The 26,451-nt window shown below is 42.2% G+C and overlaps 1 protein-coding gene across 1 annotated transcript; it reads right to left on the bottom strand.

Moving 5' to 3' along the window:
* Positions 1–6,545: 6,545 nt before the first annotated feature.
* On the bottom strand, positions 6,546–25,746 carry UBE2V2 (ubiquitin conjugating enzyme E2 V2). Its single transcript, XM_020876132.2, has 4 exons — positions 25,264–25,746; positions 12,503–12,651; positions 8,701–8,826; positions 6,546–7,426 (listed from the first exon to the last, which is right to left on the bottom strand). The coding sequence occupies exons 1-4, from the start codon at positions 25,478–25,480 to the stop codon at positions 7,280–7,282; spliced, it is 639 nt and encodes a 212-aa protein (XP_020731791.2). The 5' UTR covers positions 25,481–25,746; the 3' UTR covers positions 6,546–7,279.
* Positions 25,747–26,451: the final 705 nt, after the last annotated feature.

Raw genomic sequence — 26,451 nt, 5'->3', positions numbered from 1 at the left:
AGCAGTTCCCCAAATGCCTAAACATGGGGTTACCTTATGACTCAGCAATTCCACCTCGAGGTACCCACCTAAGAGAAATGAAAACATAGGTCCTCACAAACATTTGTACACACGTCTGTAACAGCATAACTTATCATGGCCAAAATACAGAAATAGCTCAACTATCCATCATTCTGGAGTTAGACAGTTAGACACTGCCATTAGACAGTGATGTTTGCAGTCTTGTGGATATGGTAAAAGTCACTGAGCTGAAGTTTAAAAAGTGAATTTTATCACATGTAATTTACATCTCAACTTTGCAAGAAGGACAGGAGTAAGAAATATGACCTGACCGCCTCTCCCGGCTCTCCTGGCCTTGGGCCTGCACTCGAAGGTGGGGTGAAGCTCCGTGCAGTGGGGCTTCAGCTCCAGGGAGCCCCCTCTCCCCAGGTGTTCAAGAGGATCTGACTGAGGTGTCAGTCACTACCCTCCAATAAGGAGCCTACTAGGCAGTATTTCACACCAAGTTAGCACCAAGTTAGCTCAAATGGCTTAGTCCCTTTTGTCCATGGCTTCCTCTATACACCCTGGACAAAAGGGACAGTCCAGTCTCTGCAGGCCTGCTCTAAGATCCAAGTCAGGGTCTGCGTTTCTGGTGGGCCAGCGAGGTGTGTGACCCCATGGTATGAGATGAATGCATGGATGAACCACACCAACACCCCTCCAGGTCCACTTGTAACTTGTATTGGTCAGAAAAATGATGCCAACAATCATAAATGCAGTAATAATGCACACAACACGGGAGGGCAGGAGTGGTGTCCCCACAGGGGTGGACCCACCAGGGCCACTACACCCAGGGGGGTGGGGGAGGGGTGCCAGGCATGCCAGGTCTCACTAGCACGCAGAACACCATCTGTCTGTCTTCAACCATGAGCAGAAATTAACTTCAGAAAGCATGAGTGGTTTAATGAAGCCTACAGAACCTCATATAACCTCTTGGAAAGTCAGCCCATCCCTAATACAGGAGGAAAGACCTGATGTAAATGCATATCTTAACATGATTTAAGTGAATGTTCTTAGATTAAGTAACATTTTTTAATACTACCATTTAATGATAAATCATTCTGCATCTGACTGTGATTAAAAAGCATTTCCACTATTTCATGAAACCATAACTCTACAGGGTAAGCATAACCTCCTCTCAGGAGAAACTGAAGGACACAGGGCTAACTGGCCCAAAGCCACGGGGTAAAAGGACCTAGGATTTGCACCAGCTCAGCTTAGAACCTCATGGTTGACGGCGCTAGGGCTGTCAGTGAGGAGCTTCAGGGGAGGCCCACAGGCCTCATCACTCACTCCATCACCAGGGCTGACTATAACTGGCAGAGGCCTGTAACGTCCATAGTACCGTCTACCTTTATGTCCTCACCAGGACTTAACACAGGGAGGGCTGGAAAACACACCCCTGCCTGTCTGCTGAACAGAACTCAGTAAAATCTGCATCCCATAAAAAGTAACCGGGTTTCTAGCAGTTATGTCAATAATTTTTAATCTAAATAAATTAATTTCAACATTTCTTTGTAGCCAAGTACACTGGTTTCAAAAATGTATTTCTAATAATCTTAAATCTATCTCAAATAAAAAAACACTTTTTGATTTATAGTTTCAAAAAATATGCTTTGAAGATTTTTTTTAATTCAAAAATTATTATAATACATTTATAAATATTATTAAGATTTTATTACTATGATGGGTGACTTAGACGTACTCTCAGAAGCAAATAAAGCGAAAACATCACACAAAAGGATTCAGCTCAGGGTAGGGTCTCTGTTTCTGGTGGCCAGTGAGGTGTGTGCCCCCATGGTGGAGATGAATGCATGCCCTCCCATGGTGTGTGTCAAACAGGACAAGAGTGACAAGTGAGAAGACCTGCAGATCAAGGTGGCAGCAAAGGTTCGAGAGGACCGAGGTAACGAGGGGGTGGGGTAAACAAAGGGCACGCGCAACAAGGAGCCACGCACAGCAGATGGTGTGAGCTAGCACAGCAGATGGTGTGAGCTACCGCTCACAGTGCTAATCACTCAGTCACGTCTGACTCTTTATGACCCCATGGACAGCCTGCCAGGCTCCTCTGTCCATGGGATCTCCCAGGCAAAAATACTGGAGTGGGTTGCCATTTCCTTCTCCAGGGATCTTCCCAACCCAGGGATCAAACCCTGGTCTCCTACACTGCAGGTGCATTCTTTACCATCAGAGCCACCAAGGAAGCCCCATCACGAGTCTTCTTCAAGTCTGTGGTGAGAGCTGATGTGCAGAGAGCACATCCAGGATGATGGAAGAGCAGCTGAGAGGACGGAGCACAGGAGTGGGCTGACGGAGAGGGAGACACAGAGACCACAGGCGAGGGGGACGCACCACAGAGCCATGGACGACAGACTCAGAGGGAGGGCCGCGTTCACCTGCGGTTTACTTTCTAAACCAATGAATGCATTCAGCACTAAGCATGGGGAATCGCAACACTTAGCTGTAACATACAAGGGATTAAACCGTATCACCCAGATTTAAAACGATGTTACTAACAGATCAATTTATGGACCATCACCAATCACAGATTATGTTTATGTCTATACACGGCCATGAACAGAGCAGAGTATCATGGTCATTCTGGAGAACCCAGAGTTTAAAACAACTATGGTCTCAAAGTGAAAGCCAAAAACTCAGGACTTCTAGTTCTCTGGTAAAGAACAGCACAGAGGGGGACTTAATGCAGAAGTGTGTTTATACCAAATGAAGGTCAGATAACACAAAAAAGGTTTTTTTGTACCAGTATGGCAAGAGAAAAAAGATAAAGAAAAAAAAAACTAAGGTCCAGCAGCACATAGTATAGACATGATAACAACAGAAAGCCAAGGAGAGACAACAATATTTACATTTCAAGTAGAGATTAATTCAATAAAACATTTTCAGTATTAAAGTCTTTTACATTTTAATTACTGTGTAACCTTTATAATTTTATTGGGCTTTATAATTTTATAGGACTAAGAAGTATATACATTTGCATTAACAGTTTTATGCATTAAACAATATTTTAACAAAAATAATTCAAAACAATATTGAGTCCAAAAGAATTATTTTCTCCTTAAGGAAGTCCATATGTTACTCAAGGTAAAGAAACCCAGGCAATTAGATACTGCATTTTTCTTGTGAACTCAATTTTTTCACTTGGGTATTCAGATGATTTTTTTAATTAGAGCAATAAAAAGATAATCTATGTTAGTGGATATAATCTGATCACTATTTATCTGGACAATGTAGCTTAAGAAGCAGTCAGACAAGACATTTCTCTTTGTCAGTTATCAACTGCAGAGAAAATCTACTCTTCTCTCATGTTAAGGACAGACAAACCACACAGGCTATAAGACTCCACCCTGTGTAATACAGGTTCACAATGACCAGGTTTGTTGACTGGAAAACAGTGAGTCTTCAGACCCAAAAGCATGACGTAAGTACTGTAACCAACTTTACATTCTAATGCAGGTGTCATGTCAAAACCTCATTTTACTCGGTTAATCTTCAGAACTTGGTAAAGTTATCTACTGTTAAGTGCCTGTTTTAAAAAAAAAAAAATATTAGATTAGATACAGGAAAACTATCCACTCAGTAGTTAGCAGTGTTTCCCCATAACTTCTGGACAATATTTAATTACTCAAGTGCAGTGAACAAGCAATGCAAAGTTTCACTCTCAATGTATTCAACAGTCAGCTTCTTTACTGCCCAAAGGTTTCTGACTTCTGCTTCTCATTGTCAATAATTAGCCCTCCATTGAAGGTGGAATATTAACTTCACTTTATAATATATTGGCTGCCAAAACCTCAGATGTCAGCAGCTGTTCTTACGGAACAAAGAAAAGATGAAGGGATTCACAGTAAGTCTACATCCAGAGCAGAGGAGTCAGTGCCCAGTCCTGACACGCTATCTGGTCAGTCACCACTGGAGGGAGGACAATTCCTGGACTATAAGAAGTGAAATCCATCTGGCTTTAATCACCGACTTGATAAATGAACTTGAAGATAAAATCTTGTACGGATCTTCAGACTGCATGTGAAAATGAGATGGAGCAGACCTTTAGGGAATCTTTAGTGAGACTGTCCTATTAAAGATGTAAACTCCATGGGCAATCTCTTCAGATCCAGTGATTTTTTGTTTTTTTTTTAAATGACATACTCACTCCATGAGTTCCTCAAACTCCCTTAATTCACAGGATGATGGTTTTGACTTGTCATTTACTTTCTGTCATCAAATACCTTCAATACCTTTCTCTTCAGAAAATACTTGTGGTGTACCTTTTCTTTTCCGTACTCTACTATACTTATACAATAACCAACATTTTCAGTATGACTTATAATAACATTTCCATCTATGGTTTAGTAACTTCAGAGGCATATTAATTTAGCGTAAAAGACATTCTATTTCCATATACTTCCTGCATTTGGATAAAAACAGTACTGGTAAGGAATTAACTGCTAATGCTCCTATCAATCCTGTAACACACTGCATCCACTGCTTTTCATGATGCTTCTATTTTTATATACAAAATATATATACTTCCCAAAATCTTAGGACCCGGACTCTTTTTGTGAATATAACCAAAGGCCAACCAAGTTGTTATTGGAAAATCATATTTGTACTTCACACTTTTCTGATAGAAAAGTGAAATCAGTACCTTTTAGATCCTTCCCAGCAATTAATTATACTATAATGCTATACATATGCGTCTAAAAAATATAAAAGGAAATGGGGGGGCGGGAATCCCTTAAGTAACTCACCAATCCTGTAACTCATGACACCAGACGGTATCACACATACTTCTGACATGAGAGCATGGCCGTGTGCCCATCAGAAAGAACACAACTTTGACCAAAGCCAACAATTCACAAGGCTCCTTCCAAAGCCGCCCGCGCCACCACGCACCACATCTAGATTGGAAAATACATTGATATTTTCCAACTGTGTCCTCTAAATTTTCAAAACAATTGAATTTCATGTGTATTTATCAATAACAATATGTACTTAGTGGAAAGTATTTAAGTCAATGAATCGGTATTAAGTAATCCAGACTATAAACTATATGCAAGTCAAACCAATTCTCCACACAATTACTCAAATTTGAAGTGATAAATTCCTTTAAAGAGATTATTTAAAATAACTTTTTCTATTTTATACCCAAAAGATCAAACACCACTGACTACCTGTAACAAAAGTTTATGTTCCAAAATCCTGAAAAGTCGCACATAAACCTGCAACAAATGCCTTTAAATACTAGAAAAAATATTTTTAAAATAAGGGATTCTGAAAATTAGTAATTAAAACCATTCAAGAATAACACTGACCTAACAAGACAAACACTTTACTTATGCAATTTTTATTAACATATGATCATCCCCGAGGGTCTTACCTGCTAGCCTTTCAAAGGCAATGCACACCTGGGGGGGGGGGGGGGAGAGGAGGTGCGGGGAGGCCTTCACAATACTGGATGTGGGAAAATGAGAAGACAAGAGGTCAAGGTGCCCAGGTGCTCAGCTCACTAATGTGGAAACCACAAACAGCATTCAAGTGGTTACTGGCGCCCACGTAGGATAGGACACACTCTCCCTACGAAAGGGGTCACTACACACCAATCCAGACCATCAGGAACCACCACTCTCACATAGGATGTCAGTGGGATTCCACTTAATCTCAACCACTAAAAATTTTTTTAAGAATGTATGCCAAGGTTACAGTCCATTTCAAACCTATTTTTAACAAAGTACACATGCACTAGTATGTATGTATACATTCTCTTATGTGTCACTTTAAACATCTTTGATATTTAAAGTCATACTGAAATTAGTAAATTTAGATACAGTGCTGCTGCCTTTAATGTATTCTAGCTAAGAAAAGGTGGCTCAGAGTTTTACCTCTGAATGCACCTGATAAAAACATGTTGGGGTTGTTTGAGAAATAAGTTCTTATTACATGACCACCTGTCTATTTTCTTCAGAAAACAGAACTCGTAAGAAGGAAGGATTTTCAACAAAGCAGTACACCCAAGTGCCACGAGATGAAAAACAGCGACCCAAAGCCTCAAGTCACTGTGGTCAAAGCAGAGCACAAGTGAACTTTCAGTTCAGAATTATACAGTTGCCAGAGTTAAGAGTAAGTGGACAAAATTAATCCCAGTCAGTACTAAGAGCACTGGGGGCAGATACTATGAAGAAAACTAGAATGTATATTTGGATGATCTGTAATCTAAATTTTATAAAAACTGCTAGAACATCTCTTTTAATAATATTTCTAGTGAAATCAAGTTGAAAACATAATACCTGGGATTATTCCTCCTAACAACAAATTAAAGCCTATTAGGAAATCTGTACTCTGAAATACTCTACAAATTCCAATTTGCAAGAAGTATACCATATGGGATAAATAATGAGAGGTGTGTATAGACGAACAGCTACAAGAATTCCAATTTTTGCAATCTCAGCAAGTTACTGTACACACACATCAATATAACAGAAATGGCACCGTTTCTGAAGACACATTCCACATTTTATTTACAATTTAAGACTAATTTTAATCTCCAAATCACATATCCATACACCTAATTCCTTTTTTATTTCACTTAAACGTAAATGCATGGTCTGTCCAACAAAGACTGTAAACAAATATTTACCACATCTGTTACATGGAACACACAGGAACAGCTTGTAACAGAAATTCATCCACCTCCCCACAACATTTTTTATTATAAATACAGGTATCAAAACAATCCTGAACATATTTTTGATACTACTAGTAGTCAGCACCCATACCGCTTCAAAAATGAACACACTTTGTGACAATATTCATTGTACCTGCTACTTTAGACAATTTCAACTGAAGCTCTTTCTCTAAGCAAGATGATGGAGCACGCCACTCGAGTTTCCTTCTTGGCTTTCTCGTCAGAAACACATCTGCCTGCACAGCCAGCCGACACTTCTTGCCGTGCTCTCACCTGCAAACCTGAGTTCCAGTGAGGACTCCAGGTGCGTGCTTAAGTGGTGGTGCCTTAACAAGAAAAGACTGCTGAATTTTCCTCCTGTTACCTGAAAACATAATGGGTGTACATATATTAAATATATTCTTACAAATGTCCAGGTCATGTTTACCAGCTGGAATTATCTTACTTTAATGTGTGGGTATTTTGCATTGTGATATTTAATCAAGACATTAACATGAGTAGAAGGTTGCTGATTTAAGACAAGTTTGAGATCCACTAAAATTAATTGTTGTATGTTTGTCCTTCTGGTGGCTGTGGAAGCTTCATATTTTCTTTGGACATCATTAGACGTCTTAGCTCTTGAAGTACAACTTTAATGCTATATGAATTTTGCCATTTTGCTAACACCGGTATGCTTCGTGCATCCACCTGAAAGGAGGGGAAAAAGTACAATTAACTACGAAGTGTAAAGTATTTGGGCACCAATTTACTAGATGTACTTTAATAAGAAGGGCTTTAAAAATCCTTTCAGTGCCCAACAGCCAGGCACTATTTTCAGAAAAGCAAACATTATTATAAAACCACAGGTCCACACAGTACTTAGGGCCACAATCCAAGGCCTGGGCAGTTACTCACACCAGGGGATCAGCAGACAGCGGTAACCCTGACTTCTGCTTTCAGATCCCACTCCAGCGTGCTCTTTGCACTGTGCTGAACTCGTCTTCCATTGGGGGAGACAGACAGGCTGGGGCTACAGCTCTTCAAAGCCTCAGCCACAGGTACCTGTCATCACCTGGCCTATCTGGCAGCTCCCTGGAAACTCACCCACTGAGGACCACCTATTCCCTGACCACCCCCTCTCCACCCTGGTACCTGTCAAAAATAACCAGTGTCCAATGTGTAACACCAGAGACACAGGCTACTATGTAGAAAATACACAGGCACCACAGATGTGTTGTATAGCACAGGGAAAGATAACCATAATTTTGCGGTAACTTTAAATGGAGTATAATTTATAAAACTACTGAATCACTATATTATACATCTGAAATAAATATAATATTGTAAATCAACTATACTTCAATAAAAAATACAATTTTTTTTCCATTTTTTTTTTTAATTAAAGAAAAAACTGTTTTAATAGTTCTACTGCCTGAAGCGGCAGCAAGAAGGCAAGCAGGAAGGGGACCAAAGACCTCACAGGAAACACTGGGAGAGGAGATGTCCTGTGTGTGGGAGTCTACAAAGTCCCACACACACCTGAGAGTCCAGGAGACACACACGTGTGCAAGGCTGCACACAGGCTTCAAAGCCTGAGAAAGCCATAAACGCTCACCTATGGCTGACCCTGATCAACACACAGATATTTTGATTATGCACCATAACCAAGTAAAATTTATCCAGGAAGTGCAAGGTTGGCTCAACAAAAGTCAAAAAAACAAAAATCAATATAACAACAAAAATAAAAAAACAAAAATCAATATAACACACCATATTAGCAGAACAAAAGCAAAACCCATGACTATCTCCACAGACACAAAACAGCTTCTGACAAAATCCAACAATCTTTCATAATAAAAATACTCAACTAACTAGGGTTATCAACCCAATAAACAGCTTCCACTTGCTTCTCTGCTGTTTTAATGTTCTCCTGACTATAAACTTATAGGTTGTGTAAAAATAAAATAACGACTTTGACTTACCATTCCACTGGAATTATTTATTCCATTCATATTAATTTTGGTTACAAATCTAACTGATGGAGGAGCTTCTGGGTATTTAGGTCCACATTCTACTTTCAGGCTATATATTCTGTTTTCATAATTTGTCTGGAAGGCAGAAATAATAACAATAATATTCAAGCGCTAATAAACTGGAAAAGCACAAGATAAATGTACTTAATGTTGCCATGTGTGTGATCAAGAATTTATTTTTCAACAAATTTATTTGATCTATATGGCTAGCAAAAATGCAGTTAGTGTACAATTAAAACAAGAAAAACATAAATGAAAGTGACAAATTTAATACCTGTTGATTCTTGTATAAATCTGGAAAAAAGAAGCTGACCATCTATGGATCTGTCACCCCAATGGATTCACAGCTTTCTCTCTCACAGAAAGAGATCCCCCTAGTGGGGGTGGATCTCGGGTGTTAATAACCATGGTTTAAAATGTATACAATCTTGTACATATATTAATAAATGTTTCAGTATTTTTAAAAACTAAACAGCTATAGAAAACTCATCTAAGTTTAACAGCAAGCATATATTAACAGGATGCCTAGGACCCGGAGAGGCTTAAAAAGAACTAAAAAGGTCAAGGAGACACCTGTCTATTGCTCTCCACTCACATGCATACCAGCCTCTCTAGAACTTGCACTAAAAGTATAATAATTAGATAACCAACAAGGACCCCACTATACAGCACAGGGAACTATGCTCAGTATTTTGTGATAATCTTTAAGGGAAAATAATCTGAAATAAAAATAGACACATAGGTAGATAAAACTGAATCACTGTGCCGTACATCTGAAACTAAGACAACATTGTAAATCAACTACAAGAAAAAGAAAACCAAAAAAAGCCCCTGAAAAATCTTACTCTTAAAAATACTCAAAGTACATGGAAACAATCAGAATTCTCATACTTTGCTAGGAATAGGGAATGGTATAACTATTGTGGAAAAAATAAGGCATTTTTTCCTACACATTTCACTACACATTCAACTCCCCTAACTCCCCTACTATGCAGCAACTCCATCCCTAGGCATTTCTGATCCAAGAGAAATGGAAACAAACCTACGTTCACAAGATGACCTGTAATCACAGCAGCTTTATTCGCAGTAACCAGAGAAAACCATGATCGGGGAAGTGACAAACACTGTGGCGTATCCCCACCACAATAAAAAGAAACAAACCACCACGAAGCGCGTGGATGAAACGACGTGGGTGAACCTGAGGAGCGGCACCAGTCAAAAGGAGCAGGCCTCTCGGTACACACGCTACATGATTCCACTCGCACCAAGTTCTGTGACGGGCAGGACTCTAGGGCGTAGGAAGCAGTGACTGGGTCAGCTCTGGGGTCAGGAAGGGGCAAGGGACTCTCTAGGGTGACAGAAATGCTCTGTATCTCGACACAGGTGCAGGTAATAAGATACACCTGTTCAAAGTTATGGTAAGACCTATGCATTTCACTAAATGCTACGGCACTTCACTTACATAAAAGTAAACTTGGAAAAGTTACTAAATCTCTAATGCTAAAAATTTAACAAACATGGAAAAACAAAACTGCTAATTATATAAATCCAAATAAATACTGGCATAATATAAAGCAAGCAGGGATCTTAACAACATAAAAACAAGAAACAACTAACCAAGCAACAGAATGTTAAGGTAGCAATTTTCACATTACCCTAAAGCTGGGACAAAACTATTCTAAATCTGGTACCCTGAAAAGAAAAACCAACCAAGATGAGATGCCAGCTCCTGCAAGTTTAATTAAAAGGCAGTTGAACGAATGCTGGGACCACAACCCTCCCCCAGCCCCCCAGCTCAGCGAGGGGGCTGAAGCCTGGCTGGAGGACAGGATCCACTCAGGCTGGGCCCTCCTGTACCACAAGAAGGGGAAGGGGCTCCAAGTGGACCACCACAGAAAGCAGCAGGAGGCACACCTGTCTCTGGAACGCTGCCAGCTGGCCCACCCCCATGTTACCTGACAACAGCCAGGCCCCCAGTGGGCACAACCGGACACAGTCGTCCTGTGGTGCAGTGACACCAGGGAACAGCTAGTGCGCGGGTCCTGCGGATGGAGAGGTATCTGCAAACTAGGTTATGGGGCTGAGGGTCTTACTTTACACAAACTCCAACACTCTTCGAGTTCCCTCAGAGGAACAAATGGGAGAAAAACCACATCTAAGTAATTTCAGGACTTCCTGCTGGCTCAGTGGTAAACAATCTCCCTGCCAATGCAGAAGACGTGGGTTCGAGCCCTGATACGGGAAGATCCCACATGCCACAGAGCAATTAAGTCCGCGTGCGCAACTCTGGAGCCTACGTGCTGCAAGCCCTAGAGCCGTGTTCCACAACAAGAGAAGTCACGGCAAGGAGAAGCCCGAGCACCACAGCGAGAAAAGCCAAGGCAGCTGTGAAGATCCAGCACAGCCAAAAACAAATACTTAAACAAGAAAAAAATCTAGGTAATTCTGAAAGCATACTCCACTCAGTTCTGACTGTCCAATCTTTAAGTTATTCATTAGTAAGAATCCTCAAAAGTTATAAGCACTTACTTTTACCAAACAGACCATGCTGATACTGTTCACAGGTAGTGAAAAATCAAGGTTTTCATTACAAATACTGAGTTATAAAACAAGAATTTTAAACACCAGCATTTTATTTCCTTCCTTACATGTCTAATGGAAAAATCAAAGCAGTGGAAGAGGGAACTTGTTAGTGCACTTAAGGAGAACGCACGAATTCTACAAAGGAATACCAGAAAATGGTAAACAAACATCTGTCTGAAGTTATCAATGCTAATTACCTGACCATTTTTGTTTTATAAAAATCAAAAAATCTAAATTCTACCCGACAGCAAAACAGTTGAAATAGTCCCATTACAGGTAGCAAACAGTACACAAAACCAAAGACTAAAAAGAAACTTCGAATTTGCGTTCTTTCTAACAAAGTCAAAGGTCATACAAAATGTATTTAAAAGACTTGCTGCAGGGCATACAGCAAATGGGGCCTTTGAGTGAGGAATGCAAGGTACAAAAAAAATTCCCAATTTAAAAAAATTTTGAGTTAAAATAAAAAGTCATGAACTTGAGAAAGACCTAAAAATAAAACAATAGGTCTCTGGCCAACAACACTAGGAAACATGCAAGAATCAGCCTTTCCGACATATTTTACAGGTGAAGACGTCGAAGCCAGAACATTTCCAAGGCCAATCTACTGTCACTGGCTAACAGCAATGTGCACTCAACACAAACCAGTTTAGGAACCCTGTTGATACACACGGCTGGTTAGCAGCATGTTACATGACAGCACACTGTTGGCTCTTCCCAAACACCCCTCCACTCCGTGCCTCACCTTTTCTCCTCTCTATCTCGAATGCTCTCCATCCCCATCATCACCTTCTGAAATCCTACCAGTCAGTCCTTTAGGTACTCCAAAGGCAACTTCCTCCACTGTCCAGCCTTCCTCAATCATTCCAGCTAGAAGAGACATATTCTACAGTCCCACAGTGAACTCGCTCTGCCACATTCAGTTTGTCGTCGGCGTTCATGCCTTCTCCCCTACTGAACTGCAAACACTTTGAGAGCAATGATCAGACCAGTCTTCCCCCCAACTCCTCCAGAAAATCCAGCATCAACAAATGTACAAAAAATAAGTAAAAAGTGAGGAACTGTTTCAGTTACAGTTACCTTTTTACTTTAATATCAATAACATAAAATGAAATGCATACTCTAAAGTTACAATAAACATCCATAGGAAATAAACGTGTTCACTGACCCGTGGTGGCCCAATGATCATGCCTGTCCACCTTGTGAGTGTCATGTCTTCGTCATCTTCCAGGCCCCAGCTAACCGTACCGTCGCCCACTCCTTTCTGTCCTTCTTCAAGTTCTTCCAACAAACGAAAATTACGAGGAACTTTAACACCTATACAAAAGGAAGCCAATGTAAGTAGCTCATAATTATAAGGGCTACACACAATCAAATTCGGCTTTTCCCAAATTAACTGTTAAAAATTATTTACCAAAAAGACAAAATGCTCTTTAAAAAGTGTTCTGTCCCAGGAAATGCTGAATCTAATAATAACTCTTCAAAATAAAAAAGCTAAAGACAGCATGGTTCCAAACATAAGAGCAGCACAGAACATGTATATAAACACCTAAGCCATCAGTTTTACAGTGACATAAATCAATCATAAGGGAATCATAACAAGTGATTATTTTTCCATAATTGAGATTTCTGCCAAGAACAACGCATCAGGTAAACAGGCACAACCAGAAAGTCCATAAAAGTGTCACTGCATTAGCACATACTCTCTAGTGATCTGTAAAAAAGAGACTTATGTTCCATTTGTAAAAATGAACTAAGAGGCACTACTTTCTAGAATGCTGACCCCACCCTTGGTCCTCACCCAATCTGCTGGCTGCCTAATAACCACGATGTCCTGCCTCCCCTGTGAGCAGGTCCGAGGCTGGAGAGCCAGCCTCCTGGTGGGTAATTTCCCATGACAAGTCTGTCCCACCCTGGCCCAACCCAGCAACACTTTCACAGCCCTTCTCACACCTCCACTTCTGAACCCTTTAGACCTCATCACTCTATTTCTCAAATCTTCCCCTCTGCCTAGAACCCCAGCCTTTCACAGTCCCCACCCCCTCATTTCCACTGAACCTAGTTTTGCCACCATCACCATCCTGACCTCCAACCCCTGGAACCAGCAGGGCTGGCGATACAGCATGTGACTTTATCACAGCCTCTCTCAGGATCACTGGCCTGGCCTCTCCAGAGGATGGACCCTGTGGTCTTGCGAGCTCTCAACAGCATCCAGCCTGAAACACTCCCCAGCCCCACTGCACAAGTCCTGAGAACAACCAAGACCCCTCCACTGGCTCTGGAGCACTGCCTCCCTCCCTCCTTTCCCACTCTCAAAAGAAAACACACACACAATTATGAAGCAGGAAAAAAGAGTGACATCTCTTTAAAGGCAGCTGTCATTCTGCATAACTTATCTCTCCTGCTAAAACTAAAATACCTCTTTCAGGGCTTCCCTGGTGGCTCAGTGGTAAAGAATCCGCCTGCCAATGCAAGAGACATAGGTTTGATCCCCGGTCCAGGAGGACCCCACATGCTGCAGAGCAACTAAAACATCTTTCAGTTACTAATTCATAGTAGTCCTTCTAGACAAATAATGAAAAGCCAGTAAGTACCGTAACTTCGAAACAGCAGCCACTTTATGCACTGTGCTTCAGAAAAAGTGCTTTAAAATTCTGGGCCACAGAAACATGAACTTTATGTCATAAACCACAAGAGTAAGCATTATTACAACCATAATAACTATTAATAACCACTTGTTTAGTGTACCTCTGCACTAAATGAATTACCCCATTTGATCCTAAAAGCACCCATTTTACAGCTGTGGAAACTACAGTTGGAAGGAGTTAAGGGACCTACTCAAGGTCACACAGTTTTAAGTGGTAGCAGCTGTTGTTGTACTAAGTCATGTCAGACCCAGTATTAAAGCCCAGTTTCCAAACCAAAGTCCCTCTTAAGCGTTAAGTTCTCCAGGCAGCACCACGGGCACAGACCAGGCCTCCGAACGCCCCCAGCCAGTTCCCAGTGCTGCCGCCTCTATGGCAGGGCCCCTGCAGTTTCCTCATCTATAGAAGTGAGACCACCACAGTTTCTACTTCACAGAGACAGAGTCACTGTAAGGTGAATGATCTCAAACAGGATAAATGATGACTCTCATCATTAGTGCTCACATTAAGAAAAATTACAAAAAGTTTCCCTTCATCTTGACCTACGTTTTGTGAAAATTCAAGCTCTCTGCACTCCTGAAGACTGACCCAGAAGAAGTCCCTGAGCTGAGAGTTTCTATGCACATACACTGTGCACATACCCTGGAACAACAGCCACTGTCAGAATCTCCACCATCTTGTTGCTCCTGATCTGCTTTTTAAAAGAATATTAAAGGAGCCTGATCACCCTCACCATCTATGAAATCATTCCCCAAGAAAAATTCTAAATTTGTGTGTAATTTCCTTTCCTCCTTTTCAAAAACAATTCAGTCAGGAGAGCTTTATAAGCATCCAAAACTACAAAGTAAAAAATATAAAAATAATGTTTCTTTTTATGTAAGTGCCATAAAAGCAATAAACCTAGTGACTGCTAAACTTCTCACCATTTCTCAAAGCAGCATTCTAGGAAAACAGTTCTAAGATTACCCGCAATGTTAACATTTAAAGGGTTACAGCAGCTAAGATTGTTCTGTTTTTTTTAAGTATAAGATTCAAACAAATATCAGAAAGCTCTATTTTCAGGCAGAGGCCTGGAGTACTTCGGCCTCATGTCACCCCCACCAATGTCTGCAAAGAGAACACACCACAAGGTGGCGCTGTGGGGCTATGAAAGCTGCAGCGCGTGCAAAAGCTGCCCTCGATCGCTGGCCATCTTTGAGCCTTTTCCTGTTAGTTCTACTTGCCTTTATTCTGCGTGTCTATGTGTGCGTGGTGGTGTTACTGTTATTATTTAACAATTTTAAATATTTTAAGCCCTTAGTCTGAGATTTTCATTAAAGGAAAAAAACAAAAAGGCCCATATACATGATATGAGTTCCAAAGGCCAACCTCAGCCACGACTCTCGCTGCCTGGGAAAACAAGAATTAAACCCTAAAGACCATCCACCAGACTGAAAAATGTTAAGTCTGGCAACACCTGGTTTGACAAAGATATGGAGATGAAGGCTCTTCCACTGCTGAAGCTGGAATAAACTGCACAACTACGTCGGGAGGAAACTGTCAATATTTACAGAGATGCTGGCCCCGGGCTACAGAAAGGCAGGAACACTCACGCACTGTGATTTCTAACCGTGACAATTTAGAAACAACCCAGACATAACATGGCATAAGACATGACACAATGCTGCTGCAATTAAAATGAAAGAATAAGAGCTACAAGCATCAATTAATGCTAAAATTTTAAAACACATTGTTTAATGAGTGCACAATTTCAGTTTTATGGCTGCACAACAAAGTGAGTATGTAATATTGCTGAAAGGTACAGAGGCAGTTAAGACAGTACACTGTATAGTAAATACACTTTACCATAATCGCAAAGAGAAATAAACAAAAAAGCTATCTATCAACAGACCTTTATACTGTTCTGAGTACGTACATATATAGCAAGAGTACAAAAATACTTGTGGAACAGACTCCAAAATCAGAATACTGACCACCTCTGGGCAAAGAAGAAGTGGCCTAGTACTTGGAAGGGTGCAGGTAATGTCTTGTTTCTTCAAAAAACAAAAACAACCTGAAGCAAGAAAAATTTATTACCATTTGGGAGAGCTGGGGGTGGGTACACGTGTATTCATGCATCTTCTTGTGTTTTAAATCTGTTGTCTACACAGAAAAGGAGAAACAGTATCCAAAAAAGGAGAGAGGGAACTGCAGGAAATGTTTGGGGACAGCAGTTGCAGATAAATGAGCAAAGAGGGACAGGTGTGCTTGCAAATTCAGACTTAACCTGTGGTGACAAGGACCCAGGGAGGGGCTGAAGCCCAGACTTTAAGGACAGGGAGAAGGGGTTGGGGGGACAGTATCAGCTGTGATGAAAGAGGAATCAGGGAAAAAACACCACATGCCTCCACTAAGGAAAATGTGGTACATTTTATTGTAATTCTGTGATTTTGTAATCTGACAACCAAAACTAAACATCAAGTACCAGCTAGGGACTGCGCTAGGCCAGTGGGATCTCACACTGACGGCCCTGCCCTCACGGCGCACAGAGCGTATGAGGGCAGCAGGACACGGAAAACAAGGCGCAGGAGAAGCACCGAGATAACCAAGGCCAAAGGGAGGGTTCCGTAAAGCAGTGGTTCTGCTCTACCACAAAAGCAGACAGCTGCATACTGCGATGTCAAATACGGAGCTAAAACTCACGGGCGACGACATGCAACCTTCTGCCAACTCCACCCCAGCTCAAGGACCAACATATGTAAGCCTCCTTCAGGAGGAAGTCCACTGGATTGCGCAGAAAGGAGAATTCATGTCCCCGGTCTCTGCCCCCCACACCTCCATCCTCGGGTTCAGAATCCCTGCAGAACCACAGTATTCCCAAAGCTCCTCCCAGGTTTAGGACCCTTGAATTCCATTTGGAGGAGTTTCAGAACAAGAGATATGACCCCTTTTTTTTAAAAAAAAAAAAAAAAAGCAAAGGGGGAAAAGTAATAAATATAAGGTGCAAAAATTTTAAAAAGTGAAAGTCGCTCAGTTGTGTCCGACTCTTTGCGACCCCATAGACTATACAGTTTATGGAATTCTCCAGGCCAGAATACTGGAGTGGGTAGCCTTTCCCTTCTCCAGGGGATCTTCCCAACACAGGGACTGAACAAACCCAGGCCTCTCGCACTGCAAACTTTTTACCAGCTGAGCCACAAGGGAAGCCCAAGAATCCTGGAGTGGGTAGCCTATCCCTTCTCCAGTGGATCGTCCCGACCCAGGAAGTGAACCGGGGTCTCTTGCATTGCAGGCAGATTCCTTACCAACTGAACTATCAGGGAAAAATTTAAAGCTGATTTTTAAACAACTAAAACCCTATATAAATAACCAGTCTCACTTAAGTAGTACATGGATAATATACTTCACAGATGTGAAACACAAATAATTGAACAAGAAAAATATGCAGATAAAAAAAATTATTAAACTCCCATCAAAAAATAAAATTAACACCATGTAAACACAATGACAGCAAAACAGCGGAAAAACTCTATCCACCTCAACACATCACTGAAAACTGAAAACACCTTGCTGAAGAGGTAAACTGACAAAACATCACAAGAATTTTTAAATATTCATATGCACTGACTTAAAATCCCACTGAGTGAAATTCGCCCCCAAGAACAAAGCACAAGGAGGCAGACAGCTTCCAGAGCAGAGAGTCAGCGCTTCTCCGGGCTCCAGGCTGTGCCCCTTCCGGCCTCCCCTGAATCTGGGCTGCTTTTGCCACTTGTTCTGGTAGAATGTGACACTGGTGCGCTTCTGGGACCAGCCTTGTTAGAGCCCCAATACCTTCTGTTTGGTCTCCTGGAAGCCAACTACCATCTAAGTTCTGACTCCCAGACACTACTGGAATGCAAGTAAGTCCAAACAAGACACCTAGACTGACCACACGGACAAGAAACAAGGCCCTGGGCAAAAGGCCGAGCCCGTCGTCAAGTGAAGGGAGACAACCAGGTTCAGTCAGTCAACCCCCAAATCATAACAATAAATCCCTGTCTGAAGCCATATATCCATTTAAGATATTAAAATTTGTCTTAGACTTGATGAACTATAGTAAATAAAAAATAAACCTGAAAAATTTTCAACTCAACGGTGTACCTGTGAAGCATCTGAATTTACCTTCAAACACCAGGAAGACAGACCTCTGCGTTACAAGGTTTGTGAAGTACCTAAACCAAGGTATGGAGGCTGCACTACATACAGCAGGGGGTAAATCACGCTACTGGTGCTCTAAGTTACAGCCAAAACCACTCTGCCCCCAGCCAGTCCCCAAATTCTGGAACTCTTTGTAATCCCGCTTGCGATACACTAACTCAGGGAAGGAAGAAAACAAGCAGCTTCGTGTGTTTATTTAATGAATGCATCCGAACACAAAATATCCTTTGTACTGTTTCACTTCAGAAAAGTAAGCTCAAAACAAAATTTATGAGTAAATCATTATAATACACCAAGGGGGAAAGCTATTTGAGCCATCTGTCTTCTCATGATTAAATAAATCACTTACATAGAAACTGGACCGTAAGTGATGCTGAGAGTACCAGAGGCACTCAATAAACCCAGGGTGCGTTTCCGGCAGATGCTTACTGTCAACCTCTCTGTCCACACTTAAGGGCCTGTCCTGTAAGAAGTGTTGCTGATGGAGGACACAGACTCCTTTGCCTGGCATCTTGGCAGAGAAGGCAAGTGAGGACAACCACGGAAGCAGACGCATTCAAATGCAGTAGCTGTCCCAAAAGATTTGCTCAAACACACTGCTGGTATCTCCGTGGGACAGACAAGCCAGTGAGAACAGAGTGACTCAATGTTCTCCAGGAGAGCTGCCAGCACTGTCTACTTCAGCGCTCAGGAGGAATGCCTCCCTCAGAAGAAACAGGGTGGAGGGCGGTCGGGCCACCTCTGGTCCCTTGCTAGCAGGGACTTCTAAGTGGAGCGAGAGCTGGCACACTCTCCCCTGACAGCGACCACTTCCAGGAGCACACCTGCTCACCTGGGACTCCTGGGAGCTGCAGCTAGAAACAAAGGCGAGATCCTGCCAAGTCACTGCTGGTAGGTAAACACTTCAGAAAATTAAAAACTTTTCAATAATTTAAGTATATCCTCTCAGGAAACAACCACTTATATCAATACTGGTTAGTCAACCATAACTGATAATTGAGGGAGCAGGTGATACTACCATGAAAAACAAACAGTAAACCAAACTATGCATTGTTGGTCCTTTTCAACAGCATTCCAGTCACTAGGTTGAAAAAAATCTTTGCATGATTATATACTCACCAAGAATAAACTGCTTGGAGCATGCCTGTTACCTGGCTATACTTCTCTGTTAATGTAACCTTAAACCTCACACCTGGCAAGGCAGGGTTTAGACTTCTGCCCTCTGTCAGATGGTAATCATGTACAGTAATCACAACCAGACCATCACTGAGAACTCACATATATCAACATCATGTTTTTAAAACAAAGAGTCAGACAATGAAGCACATATCAAAAGCCAGACTTCCCATCTTAATAAAGTAGAAAAAAATAAATTGGACTTCATCAAAATGTACACCTCTGGGGTTTCAAAGGACGCCATCAAGAAGGTAAAAGAAAATGCAAACACATTTCTAACAAACCTGTATCCAGAATATATAAAGAAATTCTTACTACTCAACAATAAAAAGACAATTAACACAATTTTTAAACATGGGTAAACCAGAAATGAGCCGACACTTACATGAGCAATTAATCTACAACGGAGATAAGAATATACAAAGGAGCAAAGACAGTGACTTCAATAAATGGTGCTGGAGAACTGGACAGCAATACGGCCATGAATCATACTAGACTCTTCCTTTACACCATCTACAGAAATACACTCAAAACTGATTCAAAGACTTAAACCTAAGACCTGATGCCTTAAAACTCCTAGAAGACACAGGCAGTACGCTCTCTGACATCAGTCTTAGCAATAATTTTCTCGATCTGTCTCCTCGGCAAGGGGGAAAAAAAGCAAAAATAAACAAAACGAGACTACATCAACTAAGTTTCTGCACAGCAAAGGAAACTATCAACTAAACAAAAAGGAAGCCTATGGAATGGAAGACATTTGCAAACGCTGGATCTGACAAGCAGTTAATACCCAAAATACACAAAGAACTCATACCATTCAACACTAAAAACAAACAAAAAAAATCCAATTTAAAAAAGTGGGGAGAGGATTTGAATAGGACACTTTCCCAAAGATGACACACAGATGGCCAACAAACACATGAAAAGATGATGCTCAACGTCACTAGTCATCTGGGAAATGCAAATAAAAACCAAAATGATACCACCTCACACCTGTCAGAATGGCTGTCATCACAAGTGGAGAAAAGGGAACCCATGTGCACTGCTCATAGGAATGTAAATTGGTTCCGCCACCATGTAAAACAGTATAGAGCTTCCTCAAAAAATTAAAAATAGAACTATCATACAATTTAGCAATTCTACTCCTGGGTATTTAAGGAAAGAGAACAAAAACACTATTTTAAAAAGATACACACACCCTTATGTTCACTGCAGCATGATGTACAATAGCCAAGATGTGGAAGCAACCTAAGTTCCCATCAATACAGGAATGACTGAAGAAACTGTGGCAGGCACGCACATACACTGCAACACTACTCAGCCATAAAAAAGAATGGAATCTTGCCATTGCAACATGGATGGACCTAGACAGTATTATGCTATGTGAAATAAGCTTCTCCAAGAGAGGCTTCAACAGTATAGTTAGAACCAGGAACAACACACTGGTTCCAAATTGGGAAAGGAGTATGTTAAGGCTGTATGTTGTCACTCTGCTTATTTAACTTAAATGCAGAGTACATAATGTGAAACGCTGAGCTGGATGAAGCAAAAGCTGGAATCAAGATTGCCAGGAGAAATATCAATAACCTAAGATATGCAGATGATACCACCCTTATGGCAGAAAGCGAAGAAGAACTAAAGAACCCCTTGATGAAAGTGAAAAGAGGAGAGTGAAAAGTTGGCTTAAAATTCAACATTCAGAAAAAGAAGGACATGGCGTCTGGTCCCATCACTTCATGGCAAATAGATGGGGAACTAGTGGAAAACAGTGAGAGACTTTATTTTCTTGGGCTCCAAAATCACTGCAGATGGTGACTGCAGCCATGAAGTTAAAAGACACTTGCTTTTTGGAAGAAAAGCTATGACCAGTCTAGACAACATATTAAAAAGCAGAGACATTACTTGGCTGACAAAGGTCTGTTTAGTCAAAGCTATGGCTTTTCCAGTAGTCATGTACGGATGTGAGAGGTAGACTATAAAGAAAGGTGAGCACCAAAGAATTGATTCTTTTGAACTGTGGTGTCGGGGAAAACTCTTCAGAGTCCGTTGGACTGTAAGGAGATCAAACCAGTCAATCCTAAAGGAAATCAGTCCTGAATATTCATTGGAAGGACTGATGCTGAAGATGAAGCTCCAATCTTTGGTCACCTGATGCGAAGAACTGACTCATTGGAAAAGTCCCTGATGCTGGGAAAGATTGAAGGCAGGAGAAGGGGACAACAGAGGATGATACAGTTGGATGGCATCAGTGGCTCGATGGACATGAGTTTGAGCAAGCTCCAAGAGCTGGTGATGGATAGGGAAGCCTGGTGTGCTGCAGTCCACGGGGTCGCAAAGAGTCAAACATGACTGACCAACTGAACTGACTGAAGTGAAATAAGTCACACAGAAAAAGACAGATGCTGTATGATTTCATTTATATGCAGCAACCAAAAGTTTACAGAATACAATGTGATACAGAAGCAGCATCAAAGAAGCTGAAATCAAGAAACCAGTCTGGAATCAAAACCGAGTTAAATAATCTTGGAAAACTCATTTTATATCTATATATTCACTGCTCATCTATAAAATGAACTTGGCTAGAGCCTAGATGATTCATAATGTACTTTCTATGAGAACTACTATTCCAATGTATGTAAGCACCTATACAAAGCCCTAAGAATTTTTCCCCTTCTGTGGTTTGAAATTTTGCTGAGTTACAACTGAAACTGAAAATAATGTCCACTTTAACACAAGTCAGCAGAGACCTTGTAAACAAGAACACACTCCCGAATCCAGTCTTGCAGTGCCATCTTACAGTATCTCAAAGATCTTATAAATATATTGGCTCTTTTCAGTCAACTACTTTTAAAACAAACTTTTAGACGCTGGGTTTCATTCCATTTATTCTATCAATTTTGAAGCTTTGTGTCAAAAAGCTCCCCAAATACTTGCTAAATGGATGTCTCCACATATGGGCAATCTCTGCTTTTCATGGTTTCCATATGTGTGACTTTCATTTACCATGATTTAAACGCCAATCTCCAACAAGAGGGTTCAGACTCCAGCCTCCAGGGCACACACACCATAAGTAAGGCTGAGTACACACGGCTGCCACTCTCCTGTCCACAAGACCAACAAGAGAGCTCGGACTCCAGTCTGCAGGGCACACACACCGTGAGTAAGGCAGAGCACACACGGCTGCCACTCTCCTGTCCACAAGCCACTATGTGAGTAACAGCCGAGCAATCCCGACCAGCAGCCACACGTCACCTCTCTCAGTCTGCAGGTGATGGTGCACCACACAGCTTACTCAATTCACAGACAACAAAGCAGGTAGTAGAGTTGCCTCCTTGTGATTAAACTTCTGAATCACACATACTAAATATACTGACAAATTTCTATTCTATAGAGTCATGTTTCTTAAGTTGTGCCCTATGAAATTATCTTGATTCCCAGAGGTGACTGTCTCTTGGGAAAGGGAAACCTAGCCAGTGAAGTCTCCACCACAGTCCTACTTCCATCCATGAGAAGCACTTGACAGTCTGAGACAAGGAACCTGCAGAGAGAAGTATGAAAGCCACTCTCAAGTCTCAAAGGAAGTAAGATTCCTCATTTCACAATTATTCCAAATTCACAATTCCAGACTGAGTAAGACACCTGAATTCTGATTTGGACTCTACTGCTAACCAATTATGTAAAAGCTTATACCTCCTTAGGCCTCAGTCTTCTCAACTGCAAAACAAGAGAACCAAGTGGTATGGCAAAGTATTTTACAGCTTAGAGGTCTCAGCCTAATTAGTGCTAAGTCACCTCAGTCATGTCTGACTCTGTGTGATCCTATGAACTGTAGCCTGTCAGGCTCCTCCGTCCATGGAATTCTCCAGGCAAGAATACTAGAGTGGGTTGCCATGCCTTCCTCCAGGGATTCTTCCAGACCCAGGGATCAAACCTGAGTCTCTTATGTCTCCTGCATTGGCAAGCAGAGACTCTCTACCACTAGAGCCCCCTGGGAAGCCCCAAGTCTAATTAAAATTCTTTCCAATTTTTCTTTAGTTACAGCAAATGTAAAAGCTATGACTTAAATAATGCATGTTAAAATAAAATGCTTTAAATAAGATTTTTTAAAAATCCGTTGGGTGTTTTCTTTTTGGCCTGCCAAACAGTTATTTTTACATTAATTTGGCTTAAAAAACACGTACAGCACATCCATCTAGCTCATCTATTTTAAATTTCAAGCTTTATCATATTTACTTCACAAACAGGTACTGTTTCCCTCCCTTGCTACCAAGAAGCAAGCAATACAAAAGTATAACTAAGCGAAAATGTAATTTAAAAATAGTTATTTACAAAGCATAGTCTAAAACTGCTTCTGCACTCCTCTCTCCCCATGCTGGATGATACTGTCAATGTTACAAAACACAGAAGAGAAATAAATCTGATATTGGCCAAGGCAATTTTCAGCAACAGTGTCAAAACAAGTTTCAGGGGTTTAAGAAAAAAAAATCAATTAACTGTCCTAACGTTATTCTTCCTAGTCACGCTAAGATTTCAAAACTCATAAACATAAAATCAGTTTAAATGTAACAACTGAAATGCTGAAATATAAACTAGAAAACTCAAGCTTCAGATGTACAACAAAATATGCTAATAATCTCTCAGCAACTTCTTTATAATTCATATTCAACTTCCAAAAATAATTTAAATGTTGTTACCAAGAAGTATCTGCCATTAATATAACCTAACCACTGGTTTTTTAAAAATATTTCCACACTCTTTCATATATACAATGGTAGAGGGGAGAAAAACTGTTTAAAAAATGAAATCTACAAAATGAAAACTATCAAGTTAAAATACACCATTTTATTACTAATTTTTTCAAGAACCTAAAGACAGGATGCACAAGTCTTAAAAAAGACATGGCCCCATTCATGAGCACACTCAATTTCAAACAGCAAGGACAACAGCAGAGTCTCAACACTAAAACGTCACTTTTTAATCACCTATGCTTTACCTCTTAGCTCTGACCCTAAGCGTGAAATCGTTCCGCAATGCTAAAATCGTTAAACAGCTTATCCTGACACCTACACGGAACAGAGACACAAAAGACGCAATTTTCCATTAAAAGGTAGCTAGAAAGGTACTACTTTGAAAGTACCAATCGCAACATACAATAAAATATTCCACTTAACGAAAATTCATGCAATGATGGCAAGAAATACAAAACTACACTGTTCTCTAGTCTGGTTTCAGTAACGATCAGAAAAACGAAAGACCACACGTACTAACGTTTTAGGTGATACAGTTTTCAATGTTTTTAACATTTCTAAATAGTCAAATTTCTAAAACCTCAGTGCTAACATCTAATTTCAAAATCTGTGCTTACAGAAAACCAAAATTGTATTCAATAGGAGAGAGGAGTTGAAAAGCTAATCTAAGAAGTCGCTTTTTCTTCAATGAGCGTTCACCTTGCTCGTTGCTTTTACTCAGTCGGCACCGCAGTTTTCCACTCCCAGGAAAGACAGACAACACGCATTCAGTCAGGTAAGAATGGGCCCTCCGCCCACGTCAGGACGAGCCGTAGGATCCGACTGGCTCCATCCACGACCCCCACACGGGCCATCGCGCGCGGAGGTGGACAGAGGGCCGACCCAGACTCCTCTCCTCGCTCCCGCATCACCCGCGGAACCCCGCCAGTCGGACCCTGCACCGCCTGCCGGACCCCCGGCGAGCCCGGCCCAGCCCAGCCCCCCGGCGCGCAGCCGACGCGGGGCACGACCGCCGCCCCGACGGTCGCCAGGACCCTCCCTGCTCCGCCTGCGCTCCGCAGGAAGTCTGGCGGTCGAGGGGCCGTACTGTGGCTTCCCTCACACCGCCAGGCTGGCCGCCAGCTGCAAGATGAGGCGCCGCGCGGGTCGGGGTGAAAATGCAAGTAGCCCGGCAAGGAACCGACCTGTGGAGACCGCCATCTTCTCCTGCAGCCCGACGCACCGCTCAGACGCACGCGACGTCCGCGCCACTTCCGGGAGCGCCACCGCCCGCCCCGCGGCTTCCGGCCCCAGGCTCCCTCTCCGCGGCTTCCGCTGCGTCACCGCGGACCCGTCCTGGGGCTTCCGGCTTCCTGAGACGCAGCTGCTAACTCTGACGGGAAGGTTGAAGGCTATGATCATGGAACAGACTTGAGTCAGTCACCGTGAAAGAGCAAGAGCGTGAGGCGAAAATGCTCTGTGAGGGAGCTCGTCCTCCTGGAGCTGCCGCCGGGGCTAACGTCACAGGCGTGTGTTGGAGCAGGTGCGCGAGCGCCGTGCGCTAGCGCCGCCCAGAGGGCTGTCCTCTGTCGGGGAGAGGGTGGCATCTGTGTTGAGGTACACGAAGTGCTTGTGGAAATGAAGCCCTGACAGGGGCGTTGACGGTTCTGCCGAAAATGATTCAAGGAGTGACAGAATGTTTAAAGAGACCTTAGAATTAAACCGCCGTATTCATATTTTCTTTTTAGATCGGAATGGTGGCGAAACATGATTAAAGGTTCTCTGTGGCTCTAGAAAGTTCTTTCCGTTTCTGAGTGATTAGGGAGCATGACTGCGTCTGGAGGGCCGAGGTGCCCACGGGGCTTGGGCGGCCGCCGGCACGGGGCGGTTCCCGGCGGTGACAGCCAGGACGACCCCGAGGATACGACTTCCCCGGGGCGCGCCGACCTCTCCCCGCCCCGCGCGTCCCCGCGGGCCGAGCTCCCGCCGGAGTGGGACTCGTTCTGCGCAGGGCGGTGGTCCCTGCTGGGTGGACCTCTTCTTTCCATCCTGCGTACTCATTTACCCATGCCCTAGCACGTCCGAGGCTTGGGGAGAAGACAGGCCCTAGTCGTAGTTCTGAACGTGAAGTGTCAGCTGCTGCTTCTTCTGAGTTGGTCCCAGCTACCTCCCTAATGTGAAGTGACACTGCTGGGCGCTCTGTTACTATTCTTTTCACTCTGGTAGAAAACTCTACCGTGTCTCTCCGCTTGGCTTTCCTGTCTTGTTCTTTATAATCCTCTCACCTTGTGTGTGGGCTGGGTTTACTGACCAGCTTCCTTGAATAAAATAACAGAAGGTGGGGAGGTCGGGTGACGTAGGTAATCACTTCTGAGATTTTGTTTTAGAAGACT

This window comes from Odocoileus virginianus, chromosome 15, assembly GCF_023699985.2.
Source record: "Odocoileus virginianus isolate 20LAN1187 ecotype Illinois chromosome 15, Ovbor_1.2, whole genome shotgun sequence".
NCBI classification, from domain to species: Eukaryota; Metazoa; Chordata; class Mammalia; order Artiodactyla; family Cervidae; genus Odocoileus; species Odocoileus virginianus.
This window is presented reverse-complemented; position numbering and strand designations above follow the sequence as displayed.

What these genes read in the sequence shown, in the direction of transcription:
- UBE2V2 (XM_020876132.2), bottom strand. Translation starts at nt 25,480, where the DNA reads ATGATCATAGCCTTCAACCTTCCCGTCAGAGTTAGCAGCTGCGTCTCA. An exon ending in GAAGATGGCGGTCTCCACAG is followed by an intron (nt 12,652 to 25,263) that starts GTCGGTTCCTTG and finishes CCTTTTGTATAG; the next exon opens with GTGTTAAAGTTCCTCGTAAT. An exon ending in TGATCATTGGGCCACCACGG is followed by an intron (nt 8,827 to 12,502) that starts GTCAGTGAACAC and finishes TCTGCCTTCCAG; the next exon opens with ACAAATTATGAAAACAGAAT.